The 18,259-nt window shown below is 33.9% G+C and overlaps 1 protein-coding gene across 1 annotated transcript in view; it reads right to left on the reverse strand.

The window, feature by feature from the left end:
- Positions 1-2,479: 2,479 nt before the first annotated feature.
- LOC133194975 (ficolin-2-like) overlaps positions 2,480-18,259 on the reverse strand; it is an 81,028-nt gene continuing 65,248 nt past the window's right edge. Inside the window, exon 4 of the mRNA XM_061330868.1 lies at positions 2,480-2,733. Coding sequence (XP_061186852.1) covers positions 2,480-2,733 — 254 coding nt within the window. The remainder of the gene's footprint in view (positions 2,734-18,259) is intronic.

Below are 18,259 nucleotides of genomic sequence, written 5' to 3' on the forward strand. Positions count from 1 at the left end.
CTTTTCTGGAAGAAACTTTAATACTGTAAATTTTGTTTCTTAATTGTTAAAATCGCATAATATTTCAGCTTCTAAAGGATATTTTAAAATTATTTTAAAGAAACAGAGTTAATTATTTATGCCTCTTGTGGAAGAACCTTTATATTGTAAATTTTGTTCCTTGATTTATAAAATACACGATGATTTAGCATGTTAAAAGATATCGTTTTAAGAATTTACAACGTTTTCCGAGATGGAGATCCATCTTGAATAATTTCTTTGATAATTGTCATCATCCCGATAGGAGATGTGTAATTAATTAGTCAGCCCCAAATATCCGCACAATTAACATAGAATACAAAATGTATACAAGATATATACACATTGCCCAGCTCCTCGATTCAACAGGTGAACTGGGTGTCCCAATTCGATTTCCACAAATTTATTGATTTTAAATCACGCAGTATTCAATAAGACGCCCTGGCGTAATGGATAATGTCACGGACTATTAAAACAAAGATGGTTAGTTTTATGGGAACCATTTAAACCGCCAGACATTATTGAAATAGACTTTAAAGTCTTTCATAATATAATTTTTACGAATGAAAAATTATTTAAAATTGGGAAGACTGATTCTAAAGTTTGCGCTCTTTGTGATTCAGGGACTGAAGACATGTTCCACTTATTTTTAGAATGTAAGCAACTCCAAGATTTTAAGAACAATTTTGTAATTTATCATCTCGAAACATTTTTGAAAGACTGTGAAAATAGTGTATATAATACCTTGAGTTTTGAAAATATTTTTCTAAATGGTTTTACAAAGAAAATCAAGCATGTTAATTTTTTCTTTCTGAATTTTTTCCTTTCGGTGTGTAAAATTTCAATTTACAAAAGAAGACAAATGTATATACAAAGTGGAAAACTTATTGATGTTACAAGGTTGTGCAAATATATGTTGAGACATTATATTTCATATTATTTTTATCATTTGTGCATTAATGAAAACAGAAAAGAAATATTTTATAAAAAGTTTTTGAACAGAAATCATATTGTGAAAGAAACTGAAGGTATAGTTTTATTTATTTTTTAAACGAACATTATACAATTATGGACTCTTTCGGTGCTGAATATGGTTTGTTATTCACCAGAAAAATATCAATATTGACCGAGGCGATAATTGTTTTATTATATAGTCCGGATTTGAAAAAATAAGACGTTGAAGGCTGCATGACGATACCTTTCTTTCATTAACGAACCTCTGTATAAGAAAAATAATAATTAAAAAAACCGTACAGATTATACAACTTATAACTTCCGTGATTTCATTTCGCTGTGTGTAAAACATCGAAATGTTTGGAAAATAATCCTGCGAAAGACTCGCCTAACATTTTTCCTGCTCAGATACACAGCTGGCTCCGGTCGTTGTAACCTCATATTGTTTTTAACGTTGGGGTATTGATTGTGACGTCACAATGCCGCTGCACGCGCATTGACCCTCCGGTGAATACGGCTTCAAATCCAGTGAATATGTAGTGTTATGAACCGTTTGTGTTTGCATAGATTATATAGGGGCTATTTATAGACTATAAAATAAATGTGATTATTCCTTTTTAACACTGTTGTTACCTGGATTATAATTGTTATACATGTATGTAAATGAAGTTGAATATAAATAAAAAAGAAAAAAAAAGTCAAGGACTATCAAGCGGGAGAGCACGGTTCGATCCCGGCTCTCGGCGTGAATTTTTTTTCTTATATTCACTTTAAAAAAAAAGAATATTCGAAAATAGATTAATTTAATAACATTATAATAAGAAAACGTGAAATAAGGTTTCCCAGTTTAAAAATAAGCCGATTATTCAATAAAAAGATACAATTGAAAGATAACTGAAAGGCCACTGAAATGTATCTGCCATTCAGTCGACGGAATGGTAACTGAAAGACCACGGAAATGTCACGGGAAAGGAACTTTCAGTGGCCATTCAGTGGGCATTCAGTTACCATTCCGTCGACTGAATGGCGTAATTTCATCCTGTGTATGTTCTCTGTCCAACCGCGCCATGGAAATATTATGATGGGTAGTGGCAGGTAGGTAAAATGGGTGTATTGTCACAAAAAATTGAAATTATTTACTAATAATTTTGTAGTTATAAGCCTCAATAGAAACCTCAATAAGCAAATCATAGCGCTTTGTAGAGCAACTGGAATGATGTGAAATTGAACACAACCAGAACTGACACTGATATTTAATTCAAATACTGATTCTGAAATATTCTCATTAGATTTGAGCTATTTAATCAAAATAATTAATATAAATTAAAGGGAACACGTTCTAGCTATATAATAAATGTGTAATTGAACTTTTATCGGTGAATATTAGCAATCCTTGGCTGTTTAAATGCACTCGCAAGCTCGTGTATTTGTACAACCAACTCGTGCCAATATTAACTAATATATATTCAATAACGTTATAGTATTGAGAATGAATTATTTTTACCTATTAATGACGTTTAAACATCATCAGTGTCTGCTTCACTGAAGTACCATACTCAATAGTAGGATACCAGGGATACGTCCATTTCTTCGGAGACCAGGGTCCGTTTAGGAAGGCGACATAACAATTCTTAAACCACCAACCTCCTTCCCAAACAGCAGCACAGTTACCTCCATACTGGTCATTATCCCTGTCTGAGGTAGTAAAGAACATCCCAGACAGATGACCGTTAGAATCTCCAGGGTTCATCATACTGTCACCTAAAATTAAAAAAAAAATAAACAGCCACTTATTTCAGTTTATGTTATTTTACTGCCAACATTTAAAACTATTTTAATGGATTGTGCATACCGTGAAGGGGAATTTAAAACAAATCTTACCAACATAAAAATAAAATCACATCATACAGTATTAGACAAATATTATAAAATAGATATTATACAATTGATTGTGTTCTTATTTTCTGTTATGATCATCTCTTTAATTTTGAATTCTCCTTTATATTTGGGTAAACAGGAAAGAAGACACGAAAACTCTAAAATTTACACAAAATATATAAAAGTATTTGTCAAATTGAGCATTTATGAAATGTTCAGGTGATCAGGTCTCTTATGTAAGTATTTTATTCACCAATCAAAAATTCTGAAATTACAGAATTTAATTGATGTAAATTAATGTAAAGTCTATCTCAAAAAGAATTTTCAAAAAAGGTTTCTGTAATAAAATAATAAAATAGATAAAAGTAAAAAAAAAAAATGACTGAGGGGTGAGATATGAAATTTTCGAGCCATTATTTGAACTTGTTGGATTTATTATCAGTATTACAGATATTATTATTTTAGAAACTTGCGATTTTGAACTTTAAAATTTTAGACGCCAAAATGACAACTTTCAGAAATGATAGAATTGTGAAAACGTTTATTACGTTTTATTAGTGCTTGAATAGGAATATCCTTTCCAAACCCACACCCAATCAACTTTGTCAAAATTAACACGCACCCACTATGTATCCATTTGTTTTCCTGTCATATTTGGAGTAGGCAATACCAAGTTAGCAAAAACATAGTTTGTAATATAATATAAATTTAAAACATGTCTTTGGAAAATTTCTAGACCAGCGCTTGGCTTCGGATTTGCGCCACATTACCAGTACTAGGTTTTCCTTATCACTCGAGACCTTTAGTTACAAGAGGTTCATTACATGTACGTATAATATATACGTAACGTTTCCATCCTAGCCGTGAGCTTAAAACCACTTTAGTTACAAGTTCACTGGAATATATCTAGTCAACATCTGAATGGAAGTAACTACTGTTACGTGTAATTGATAATACGTCGTCGAGTTGAAGGCAACAACAAGTGTCGTCTTCTTCTCGTGTATGTTTTTGAATAAACTCTGCTTTATATAAAAATAAAAAAAATAGGTCTGCTAGTTTCGGGGCGAAATTGGTACCAATGGGAGTTCAGATTGTTGGAAGACTTTTATCCCCAAATATTACATAGAAATTGCCAATCAGAAACTCAAGCATCTTTTTAATATTTACTTCAGAGTATTTGTGAGTACAATCAGAATGTTTTTTAACGAAATACTTTCGTAAATGACCAATGATAAGGTAAGTAAATTTACGATTTCAATTTTTATTGAGCAGCTGTGTGCGATGTCAAAAAGCCTGGATTTTACTTCATCGTGGGGAAAGTCTAAAAAGTGTTGAAACTTCTTTATGCTTCGCAGTAAAACGGGATATCGACTTGGTGAATATGTACAAGTTTTCTTTTTTTTTTTTTTTTTTAATTCCGCTCACTTCATTTGTTTTGTTTTTTTTTGTTTTTTGTTTTAGCATTGAAAATCTACTCTACTTGCTAGATAAGGGGCAATTTAATTTTGCTAAATTCCTTATCTTAGAAGCCACAATAGGTTACAATAAATTTCCTCAGCTAATGCCAGATGGACCAAGATTGAATTTTTCTGCACTCAGTGATGAGCAATGTTTCTCTTTCTTCCGGTTATATCTAGTAATATTTGGCTGTCAATTCATAAAAATTTTCAAAAATTAACTTCCGGAACAATCTTGTCTTTATATGTAGTTATTGTAAAAATGTCTCTTATATAACATATACATGTAGTTTGAGCAAATGTGACAATTGGCGTATGGTTAATACTTTGGGAATTCCCAGATAAGTTGTGTGCAAAACTAATAGCACAGTTACTGGACTAAAGGTATATGGATCACTTGAAGATTTGCCTACCCAATCAGATTAGCAGATTTAGTTCCAGTATTTCGAAGGAGGATTATTTGAATTTCCCATCTTTGAAGAAACAAGAAATAGAGTTACCGTTCTTGGAAATGAAATAAGTAGCTTTTATTTTTTTAGTATTATATAAAAACACATTTCAATTTTAAAAATGCTTCAAATAGTTTTTTTTACGTGCAATAATTTTGTTTTAATTAAAAAGAAAATAAACATTTATAAAATAAATACATGTACACAGGTACAGGAATGTAAATCCGAACGTCTGGTATTAAAAAACATGCTGTGTCGATCATCGAAATCTATTTCCGATAGTGTGTAACATGAATTCCTTTTTTAAAAATGCATTCATTGCTATCTGCTAAAACTTTCGCAATTAATAGGTGTCTTCTACCTATTCCCACTTTTTAAAAATCTCAGTTCTACCTATTTCAACTTGCAAATAACAATAGATGTTTAGATAGTAGTTGATTTGTTTTTATAGTTATTAGACTAATTACTTCCAATCTTAGATTTACCTGTATTTTGTACATTTTAAGACAGAAAATAAATAGATTTATGAAAAAATGATTTATTTCAATTCAATATATTTTAGAAAATAAAAAAGTTATTTAAAAACACTTTAATATCTTGATTTTGAAAGATTTATTAAAAAAATGCATTTTAATAGCTGAATTTTAGAAAACACAATTATAAATAGGTTATTGGGAAAATATGATTTAATTCAGTTAAAAACCTCTAATTTTTCTTTCAAATATTAGTAAAAAGTCTGATTTACATGTATGTAAATTTTAAAAAGCCAATTTACCTGTCCTCTATTCCAACAGGTGTTCAATAATCACTGTTTATACATTGGATATATGTTTATACACTTAATTATTTGTTTACACAAAAATTCCACCTATTCCCACATAAAATCTTACCTTTTCCTACCTGATTTTCAAAAAGTGGGAATAGGTAAAATAATTTTCAAAGAAAGTTTGCATTGTTTGAAGTAGGGCTCATCGATCTAATATCGTTGTAGGCGAACTCAAGTTTAACAACAACCGCTTTTGAGGCGAAGCAATGATTAAATCAAACAGGAATGAAAATTATAATTACAGTTGATGTTAAAAATTATTGTTTAATATTTAATTCTTTAATTTCGAGTACCTTAAGGTGATCTGGATAGCGACACAACCAATTAGCCGCTTCACTGACCACATGTACCTGTGGCGGTATATCGAGATAATTGACACTTTGAAATGATGTTTATTGTGAAAACAGGGTGGCGGATGGCGGTATGTTAATTTGGCGTTATTAAGAGAATTTATATAGCAGGAAAAACGTTCTTGGGAAATCATGGCGGTATTGCGAGAATGGCGATGGATCGAATGGCGATAATTTGAGAATTAACTGTAGTTTCAGCTAATATGTGACAATTGGCGTATGGTTAATACTTTGGGAATTCCCAGCTAAGTTGTGTGCAAAAATAATAGCATGGCTACTGGACTACAGGTATTTGGATCAGATTAAGGAAGCGATTGCAAGGCGTCACGTGATCGATTCATGTGATGTTTAAAAAAAGAAGATTTACGGTAACCATTTCCAGAATAACGGCTGAATAAGGAGCGTGATTATGATTACGCCCATGACAAAAGATCTTCGTGGCAATGTTTTTAAAACAGAGAAAGAATAAGATAAAGATGTGATGTTGCAGACTGTTGGTGAGCGTCGACGCAGATTTTTTTATCCCTGTGTTTTTTTTTTTTTTTCGTTTTGACACGTCTACCTCTTGTCGTAGTTCTGAACACTGAAATCTATTTCATGAATAAATTTAATTCATATCTGGATCTTTATATCCTCTAGTTTTATTTGAAATATTAGAATTTTATTTGAGATTGGTTTCTTTCCTATAGGATTTACATCTATGAATAGATATTCACTTCCTACAAGCTTCAGACGGCGTGATTTTCTCAGTGATTATAATGAATATAGGCCTATATGGATGGACAGATAAACGAATGCGATTTTCATATATACGTGTATAGACCAGTTTGAGGTCGCATGCTGGACATGAACGTATTTTTAAAAATATCGCAGAGGAAATTGTTTTCCTCTCTAAGATCTTCTCTAGCATTTTCAACTCTTACATCGACCATTTAAACATTGAATCTTCGGCACATTATTGCGTAAACATTTGTTGTGGTAAAATGTTTTATGCGTCGTATTTGGTAAAAAATTGAAACTTAACACACTTCTTCTGACAGAAAAGAAAAGTTTCTTTTTGCAAGTTTTCGCAAATCTAGCAAAAAATACGCATGTAAGAATGACAGACGAAACTAAGAGAGGTTTTATTCTGACAAACGAGGTACTACGGAGGTACCAGGTATACCAGAGAGAGAAAATTATTTTGAGCATATACATTTATATATATATATATATATATATATATATATATATATATATATATATATATATATATATATATATATATATATATATATATATATATATATATATAAACATTTCAACTCATCATGCTCAAGGGAATATATTTGAAAAATGAATTTAATTTTTTAAAATTCACGAGGACATGAACAAAGACGCTTCACCTCAGCATATTTCATGAACCGTGTGAGCATGAAGCGCAAATTTATAAATGTCATTCAACGATTATATTTTGAAACAAAACAGTTTGCACTATAGTTCTGACGTCAAGTGTGGCATTATGACGTCACAATGGAGATATGTAGGCTTACCTAGTTTATGAAAAAATGAATTATTTTCTAACTTGCAATGAACTTGAAGGAAAAATATTTGCAAATGTAAATATTAAATAGCAAATCACTAAAATTTGTCAAATAAGATAATAGTTAGTATTTTTATATACAGTATATATTGCAGGTACAAGTTCTCTGAAATAACCTATTCATTCAATGTGTTCAAGTGACTCCCCCACCCCCCTTTCCGATTCCAAGTCACAGCGCAGAGAACTCGATGAGTGTTCAGAGCATGAAAAATTTGGCCCTTAGACCACTGTGCACTGGTTTAGAATCTATATACTTATATTGATATAATAACGCAATGAATATTTTGGAGATGGGGAAATAAAAAAAATATGCATATTGTTGTTTTTTGTGTACATGATACTTATATCATTCTGCTATCATTCTGCTCTACGTATAAAATGAGCAACCACCACAAGATTTTCAGGAAAAAATATTTATTAATCTATACGTATTTTCTATAGTTTTTAACAGATTATGCATATTAAAGTTTCAGCAACAAACCATAAGATTAAAATTTATGAAATCTTTTAATATTTTAGGAAAGGGGGGGGGTATTGAAATGCATGTAGCTTAAAAAAGAATGTGATGACCCCACTTCATATTTTAACCATAAGTCACTTATAATAATTGTTACAAAAATATTTATTTTAGGAAAATTCATTGGGCAATTTTTTGTCAAGACGTTGAAAACTGCTCTTGGGGTGAAAATATTACTGCAAATTTACTTTGTCTACTCCCCAAAGCAACTGTGGCATTAGTACATCTATCAATAGTTTCCGATACAAATTTTATTTTCGATGAATATAAAGCATATTATTTAATATCTGGTGAAAATTATTTAATTTGTTTCAATTTTGATACCTGTATGGCATAATTAAAATTTCACTACATAAATATCAAAATATTGAAAAACGGTGGTTACCATGGCAACCATATCTTCCTTATATCCCTGATGACCATGGTTGAAATTTTCATATTATGATACCATTAACGTAAGGCAAATTATTTGTAAAAATTAGAAAAATTCATAGAGCGGATTTTTTTCATGTACCCTTGCAATCTCTTCCTTAAGAAGATTTGCCTACCCAATCAGATTAGCAGATTTAGTTCCAATATTTCGAAGGAGTAAACTTAGTCTCATCTTTAATGCAGTATAAATTATATATTTTAATTTTATTTTAATCTTATTTGTACATATACGCACTCTGGTCTACTTTAATTTTCGAGAATATATATATATATATATATATATATATATATATATATATATATATATATATATATATATATATATATATATATATATATATATATGAAAAGGTTATATTTGTTATATGTACTTTATGTATGTATGCCCACGTTTTCTAAACAAAAGTTTCATAAATTTTAGTTACCCGTCCATCCCTCTCTCTTACTTTCTTCTTCCTCAAGCTCCGCTTAATTTAAAACAGTACCCAATTAATATTTTGAAATATGATAGGCGATGTTCTGTAGATTTGCAATAAGGTTTGCAATTTAGAATTTTTACCCTTGGGGCCTAACGGAGGTTATATAATTTCGTTTTCTTATACAAAAATTTGGTACCCAGCCCTACATTTTACACAGTAACCTAATCATTTTGGAAAAGTAATTGGTGTTGTCCTTCAGATGTGCATGAAGGTTTAAATTTTTTTTTTTTACCCTAGGGTCAAATGGGGGTCGATAATGACATGTTTCTACAAAAGTTTGGTTCCGAGACATCTTACATTTTACGCATTAGCCAAGTGGTAGTGTCCTGTATATTTGCAATAAGATTTCGGAACGTATGGGCCAAATCGGAGTGGAAAAAGTACTTGTTCAAAAAAAAAAATACTTGTTCCAAGAACTCCTCTTACAATTTACGCGGTAGCAAACGCATATTTCGGACAATGATTGGTAGTGTCCTTTGGATGTGCCATAAGCTTTCGAAATTGTTATTTTCATACCTTGGATCAAAAAGGGGCGGAGAAAGGACTTCTTTTTAAAAAAAAAATCCCGGTTCCCCAAACTTCTCTTACATTTTATGAAGTAGCCAAATCATATTTTAGATGATTATTGCTGGTGTGCTTCTAATGTACAATAAGGTTTCAGAATTTTCATTTTCACCTGGGGGGGGGGGGGGAAGTAAGCGAAAAAAAAAAAAAAAACGCTTTTTATACAAAAGGACTGGTTCCCAAACCTCTTCTTATATTTTACGCAGTAGCCAACTCAAATTTTGGATGGTGATTGATATTGCCCTGTGGATGTGGAAAAAAGTTTTCGAATTTTCATTTTTCACCTTGTGGACAAATAGGGACTTTTTTCTTACGAAAATTATTGTTCCTGGATTCCTTTACATTGTACACAGTAGCCAAATTATATATATTTGAAAATTATTGTTGGTGTCCTGTCCATGTGTTATAAGATTTCGGAATTTTCATTTTCACCTTGGGACAAATGAGCTCGAAAATGAAGTCTTTTCTACAGAAAGACTGGTTCCCAAAACTCCTCTTACATCTTACGCAGTAGCCAACTCATATTTTGGATGGTGATTGATGTTCTCCTGTGGATGTGCAATAAGTTTATGGATTTTCATTTTCACTCTGGTGGGCTGATAGGGGTTGAAAAAGACTTTTTTCCTGCAAAAAAATACATTTTACGCAGTAACAAAATCTTATTTTTTAAGATTGTTGCTGATGTTCTATAGATGTGCAATTAAGCTTCAGAATTTTCATCTCAGGAGGCAAATTGTATCCTTATACAATTTAAGCAGTAGCCAATTGATCCTGGACGATGATTACTGTCGTCCCATAGATGTGCAATAAGGTTTCGAATTTTAAAAAAGGGGTCAAATTGAGGATAACAAGGACACTGGTTCCCAGAATTCCTATTGCTTCATGCGCAATAGCCCAATTATCTTCTGGAAAATGATTGTTGGTGTCCGCTAGATTTGCAATAAATTTTCATCTTCAGCTTAGGGGATTGCAATTTAGAAATCATTGAATAGTAATTGATTACACTGAAACACTTGCCTCAACAGCATATGCATTGGCATCCTTCTTAAACTTTTGAATATGTGGAATACATGATTCTTAAAAAACATGTTCCAAGTACCACGAGATTTGATACTGAGCACATTGAGGCGGGGAGAAGTTTAGCAACTTGCTAAAAATAACGTTTTACACATTGTTTTACATGAAAAATAAAACTCTTTATGTTTCTATCTACCATCATACTCTTGTGTGTTTTTTGTTATTTCAATTTAGAAAATGGTGATTTCATCCTGACTGCTCCAATTTTGTAGAGACGCATATATGTGCGCCGTTATTGTACATTCCCGTGTATTGATTGATTGTATGGTGTTTTATGCCCAATTCGAGAATTTTTCACTCATATAGAGACGTCACCATAAACCGGTGAAGGGCTTCAAATTTAGACCTCAACTCGGCACTCAGGGCCATGAGCAGTGAGGGATCTTTATCGTGCCAACGCCTATCGTGATACGGGGCCTCGGTTTTTAAGGTCTCATCCGAAGGACTCGCAACTTTCACTTCAAAGTGCGGAAGTGCTTGGCGAAGAAACAGTTGCTACCTATTTTTTATCGACTTGGGTCAGTCGCGGCCGTGATTCAAACACACGACCTTCCGATCACGGAGCAAGCACTCTACCGACTGAGCTACCCTGACGGTATCTCATGTATTGTGTGAATCAGAACTTATTCAAAACCCTCCACCCAAAAAATATCCCGTCTTTTACTCCGGCCTACAATTCAACATTTAGAGATATACGGCATGTTATCAACCAACACTATTCATTTTTCCCCCACTTTCACTGAAAATGGGGGATATTAATTTGGGACTGTCTTTCCGTTCGTCCGTCCGTCCCTCTGTCTGTATTTCTGTCTGTCTGTAACACTTTCGTGTCCGAGCGATATTTCGAAAACCCTTTGAGCTTTCGCAATGAAATTTCGCACAGCTACTCCCTATGGCCTAAAAAGAACCCTATTGATTTTGAGGTCAAAAGGTCAAAGGTCATAAATTCATAAATTCTTTGTTTTAACACTTTCGTTTCCGCGCGATATCTCAAGAATCCTTTGAGTTTTTGCGATGAAATTTTACATAGGAACTCCCTCGGCCTAAGGAAGACCCCTATTGATTTTGAGGTCAAAATGTCGAAGTTCAAGGTCGTAAATTCATACATTCTGTCTGTGTGTAACACTTTCGTTTCCGGGCGATATCTCAAGAAGGTTTTGAGCTTTTGCAGTAAAATTGTATACCATAACTCCCTATGGCCTCTCTCGCCCCATTCAAAGTGTCCTGTCCCGTTTTTTTTAATATGTATTAAAAGTTGCTTGGCACTATTTTTAGCACAGGGGCATGTGGAGAGTTATTACATATAATACAGGTTGTCGGCAGACTTTATATTCTAATTACATCTATTAGAGCTGTTTAGTAAAGGCTAAATTAGACACCATGTATTGTGTAATATTTTGACAATATCGAACATGAATATAAACATTATATGTGACCTAATGTTTGAATTTAATTTGATGTATAATTAAACTTGCTAAGCAAGTGAGAGGTCCCGGGTTCAAATCTCGGACGATTCTTTTTTTTTTATTTTGTGATTTACTAAATGGTAGTATTCAACATAAGAAATGAAAAATTATAACGTCTGGGGTGTACAAACTCATAAAATCATTATTACAATGTGATAGATATTCTGTATAAAAGAATCTTCTATATATATATTTAAGAATAAGCAATCAAATCTTAATATGCATATTGACATTTTTTATTTGCTTCAATTTACATGTATACATTTAATAACTCTACAAATCCAGGGGGAAGTCCGACCCCCCCCCCCCCGAACTGCGCATGCTCTTCTTTTTTCCCTAAGCGGGGGACACAAATTCTCTGAATTAGCTTGTCACTACTGCTTTAACTCGATATATCCCATTGAACTCATAATAATGAAAAAGGTGAAGATAACGAACAATGATTGATCTCAAAAAGCTATAAACAATACAAATCTTTGAATAGGGCATAACTACAGACCCCCGGAAATTCCACAGGTGATCAGGTTCCTTGGAGTAAGCATTCCCTGTTGACAAGTCACACGGGCCATGTGATCTAAGTATTGATCAGGTAGACGACAGATTCCGTAGTTGATTTCGGTATAAAAACAAAGGCCTACCAATTGATCTAAAATATGTCAGCCAAAACACGATCAGACAGAAGGTTATATTGCTAACAAGGTCATAATAACGAAAACAGAATTTACGAAATGTTGACATTAAACGAGGTTGCTGAAATTCAACTAACATCAATTTATTTGTCAATATCCTGCCTCGGTTTAAAAAATTAAGGAAACCAGGGAGTCTGACAGATCTGTTTCATATGTGTTTTACTAGAAAAAAGATGTTAATGTTATCCTTATAACAAAACTTCATGGTAAATGTGATGACTTCAACTTTTCTATTGTCAACTTCCCTTATTTAGTTATCGACAAACAATTTGATGAAGCAAGAATATCAGCAGTCTCGTATAGAGTCGTCATTTCGTAAGTTCTATTGTCGATACAATGACCTTGTCAGAAAATACAATTTATCATTAAGTCAAATACTGACTGACGTTTTTTATACTAATTATTAGGCCATCATTTACACACTGAAATGTCGACAGATTTTTCCGCTATTTCTCGATCGAGACAAGGAGCACACGGCGGGTGTGACCGGTTGGCAGAGGATGTCCACTCCTCCATGGCACCTGATCCCACCTCTAATGTTTTTAGAGTTCCGTGTTTGCTCTGCTCCAAAATTTGTATTGTTTAATGGACTTTTGAGCCTGAATACTGTTCGTTATCTCTATATATTTGATTTAGTAGAAAAATAGCGTTATCATTTGAATATGGGGTTTATATCTCCAAGTTGCTTCGATAGTCAAGAGCATGGCTTACGTAAAACGAGGTGATGTCCAAAACGAAGCAAGATATTGATAAATAAGTTGACTAAATAAGGATTTCAACAGTCTCTTTTCAATTTATTATTTCGGATATTCTATGGTCGATACAAAGACCCTGTCAGCAAATACAATTTTCATTACGCAGCACTGTTACATATGTAAGGCTGCATAAAGGGGGCGGCGTCTAATTCATACAGGACATGTTTACTGTGACATCACACAAAAATAGCAATTCCTCACAAAACCAAATAATTAAATAATTTGCAATTTTAAATTGTATAAGAGTAATGAACTAGATCATGATTGATTGATTGTATGTTGTTCAACGTCCGGTAAATTCCCGTTCCAGAATTTTTCACTCATATAGAGACGTCACCATATACCGGTGAAGGGCTTCAAATTTAGACCTTTACTCGGCACTCAGGGCCATTGAGCAGTGAGTGTTCTTTATCGTGCCAACGCCTAACGTGACACGGGCCTAGGCTTTTAAGGTCTCATCCGAAAGACCAGCAACTTTCACTTCACTTCAAAGAGCCGAGTGCTTGGCGAAGGAACAGTTGCTACCTATTTATTATCTAATTAGGTCAGTCGCGGCCGTGATTCGAACACACGACCTTCCAGTCACAGAGCGAGCGCTCTTTGAACTAGATCAAAATTTACTACTGCATTCATTTATGTAGCTAGTTAAATCCCACAAGCAAGGAATAAACAAGTCACTGATTGCAATGCGTTTGTCATCATGATGTCATCATGGTAAAATTTGACGCATTTTATGCGCAGTCAGAGGAGGATCGGGTATTTTTGCACATGTATGTAATGAAGCTTGCACATAAGTTTCATCTTTTCTTGCCCAGTGTTTCTTGAGAAGAAGATTTTTAAAAGATGCCACCAAATCTTAACGAATTCTTAATTATCTCCCATTGAAAGAAGGCGCCACACTTCCTGTGAACAAACTTGAATTCCCTTTACCCAAGGATGCTTTGTGGCAAGTTTGGTTGAAATTGTCCCATTGGTTCATGAGGAGAAGTCAAGAATGTGAAAAGTTTACACACGACAGACGGACGCCGGACACTCTTTGATAAAAAAAAGCTTACTTGAGCCTTCGGCTCAGGTGAGCTAAAAATGTCAGTCAGCATTTGACTTACGCAGCACTATTAAGGCATACTATGAAGAAATCAACGGAATATAAACGTGCGCTAATAGATACCCATTCCAACCATTTCTTTTCGTAAAGCTATCGTATTATCACATGACTTTAATATTAATTGAAATAATACAGTGGGGCCACAATGAGCAATCAGAGTTTTACAAAGGAATACACAGGAAAAAATCTTAATAGTTCGTCTGTTTAAGAACAGCAAAGTCATGATTAGTAATATTGATATAGAAGCATCCTGAGGTAGTGTAAATTTAAGTCCCCCCCCCCCTAAAAATCAACAATACTGGACTGATTTCTGCTTCTTCCTAGCCAGTGTGCTCAAGTTAGCGATGCGGCCCATGGGCCTCTTGTTCATACAAATTGTTAGGTCATTATTTTAACACTGAATTGTTTAGGAATATTTCTTTTTACCCGATCATGACAATGAGCACACGGCGGGTATGACCGGTCAATCACCTAATCCCACCTTTTCTTTTCTTTTTTTTTTTTTTTTGTTTGCTCCCGATTTGTATTGTATCATTGGATTTTTGAGCTAGGTGGGTCCGTGTTTCATGCCCTCTTCACATATTTGTATTGTTAGTAGATTTTTTTTAGATCGATCACTGTTCGTTTTCTTCACCTTTTTCACTATCTTCATATATCATCAGTTAAAACAATTGTATATGTAATTCAATTTTAATTTTTGACTAAAGTGTATGTAAGACAGAAAGAAAGAGAGGGAAAGGAGGATAATCCAATGTATATTGCCTCATACCAAACTTTTAAAACTAGTGATCGTCAGAAGACATATGTTTTAAAAAGCATTTTTTTCATTGTTTTCAGAAGAGTTCAAAGCTAAAAATTACCATGTCACCATAGCTTGACTTTTATCCATGATGAAAAAACTGCACATTTTAGGGGAAAAAAGCAGGATTAGGTAGCTAAATCAAAGTGTTTTAAATAGCGAAATCAAGTTATATCTGTATAGCTAAGTCTAATTCAACTAAAAAAGTAAATCAAGAAATTAGTCAAGACATGCTTAACTCTAAACCATTCTTACTATATCTATATCACCATTTCTCATTCAAAGGAGGGCTAGAGCTACGACCAAAAAGTCCATGATCTATTGATTGATTGATTGAATGTTGTTTAACGTCCCATTGGAGAATTTTTCACTCATATAGAGACGTCACCATATACTGGTGAAGGGCTTCAAATTTTGACCTTTACTCGGCACTCAGGGCCATTGAGCAGTGAGTGTTCTGACCGTGACACGGGGCCTCGGTTTTCAAGGTTTCATCCGAAGGACCCGCAACTTTCACTTCAAAGTGCCGAGCGCATGGCGAAGGAACAGTTGCTACCCATTTTTTTATCGACTTGGGTCAGTCGCGGCCGAGATTCGAACTCACGACCTCCCGATCACGTCCATGATCTATTGAGTAATTGACATGTAGACTGTATGTTGGTAGAAAGAGTATGTAATAATGGAAAGCTGTAAGTGTAGGTTAATTGTGTGTTTGTTTTGTTTGCTTGTTTGTTTAACGTCCCTTGGAAAAAAAAATTACATTATATTGAGATGCTACCATTTGCCGGTGGAGGGCTGCAAATTTAGACCTGTACCCGGCACTTACAGCCTTTGAGCAGTAAGGAATTTTTTCGCGCCAGCACATACTGTGTCCTCGGTTTACATCGTTTCACGAGAAGGACTGGTCTCATCGTGGAATTTAAGTACGCGACGTAATGATCAACTCCTGACTCTTGAGGAAACCTCTAATCACTATACAACGCGGACGACGTGGGATTACTTATTATGATAATCACAAATGTTGCTAGTTTTCAGTATTTAAGATCACAAAGAGCTAACTCCTTCCCTCTATCCCCTTTCTAACTACCAGGTTGTTCATGAACACAAACCAAAACTACGTTTTGCCAGATAGAAATTGTCAATATTTACAAATATATATACACAAAGTTTAGTGGCGGGACTCTGAACGATTTTCATTTCTAATCCTAGGAGGATTAACTGACCCCGGTGTGTGTGTGTGTGGGGGGGGGGGGGGGGGGGTCATCAATGAAATGTCAAGCTGTTTGATGCATTTTGATGCGGGTCATATTGTGATCATTTTCATTTTCTAGTGTTGCAAATGGCCTTTAGTGGTTCATGTCCTTTAAACCGTTTCGTGCATAATGAAACAGGGAACAATATAATGTATTGGTAGGTGAAAAGTTTTCAACGATTTTTCAGATCTATGATATGGGCACTCTCGTTTGCAGTTCTTATTATATACTTACCGCTGTACTAGTACATGTATGTACCGGCCGCATGGAATTAAATATACTGTTAACTTCGTATAATAATGGCCTATTTAAAACAGGCTATGAATTCCTAATGATAATCCAGCATCTTGACTATATACCTGTGCAATCCAACAGCAGAGACCTTTAGTTACAAGTTTTGATCGAACCTGTACATGTACGTATGACGTCATCAAGATATGTGTTCTTTGCAGATATGATGCGTTGTTTTTACGTGTTTTTAACTGTTTTGACCTTGTAGGGATTTATCTACACGTAAGTAGAAGACGTGTGTATTTATTTTAATATATAATATAACTTATATCAAGTGGATTGAATTGAAGAAAAAAAAAGCAGACTATGTGGTGTAATTAAATAAATCTGTGTAATGGTGCGGTGCTTTTATGGCTGAATTTCAACGTACTATAACTTCTAGGGGGCGGAGCTTAGCCGTACAATAACTTCCAATGAACTGTACAATAACTTCCAAAAGAACTCAATACTTTTTGTATTTTTTTTTATTCAATTTCTGTAAGTATATACAACCAATGCAGAGGAAACATGAAAAACCTAAAAAATTCAACCCCCTCCCTTCAATCTGAAAATGCATACGTGAGAACCATTTTCAAGAGGAATACATGAAAACTTAGTTATCTGCTTTAAACAAAAATTTTTAAAATACACAGAATTTCATATATTCAAATTAAAACAGATAATTGAAATGTGATAATATTGAAAACAAGCGCAGTTCGATGATTCCCTTAAAAGCACCTGTTTTCTGGGTTCCTTGAGTTACATGCAAACGGATACATATTCGTATATGCATGTATTTGGACCCTTTTGCACTAAATTCCATAATTTTGACACTTGTGGCTACAGTACATGACTCAAATTTCCTCAGGACATGCAAGCTTATCCCTAGTAACAGTAATGTAGCGGATCATAGTGCGGGCGGATCAAAGATTTTAGTATTGTGCATTTGTATATTATGGTTTTTGAAATACTCAAACTGCTTAAATTAATCCGTCAAATAGAACTGTACACTCATTTAACATCGCTTGATTTTTCAATGCAACATCTCCTTCGTACTTTCTGCTTTGTTTGAACACCATGTACACTTACGATGGACCAAGGCCTGTGACGTAATGTCGCCGGTGCTGAAGGAGTGACTATGCAAATTACCATGACACAAGACATTTACAGACAATTTCTTTCGTTTGTAAGGGATTTATTGTACAGAGAGGCGTGACAGTCTCGTCGCTGCGCGACTCTGCTGCCACGCCTCTCTGTACAATAAATTCCTTACAAATAAAAGAAAGTACTGCAAATATAACTTGTTTCTTTCAGTGAAAGGGATGTACATAATACATCT

The sequence above is a fragment of the Saccostrea echinata genome, unplaced genomic scaffold, assembly GCF_033153115.1.
Source record: "Saccostrea echinata isolate AGI-Se365-2 ecotype Australia unplaced genomic scaffold, CSIRO_AGI_Sech_v1 ptg000029l, whole genome shotgun sequence".
NCBI lineage: Eukaryota > Metazoa > Mollusca > Bivalvia > Ostreida > Ostreidae > Saccostrea > Saccostrea echinata.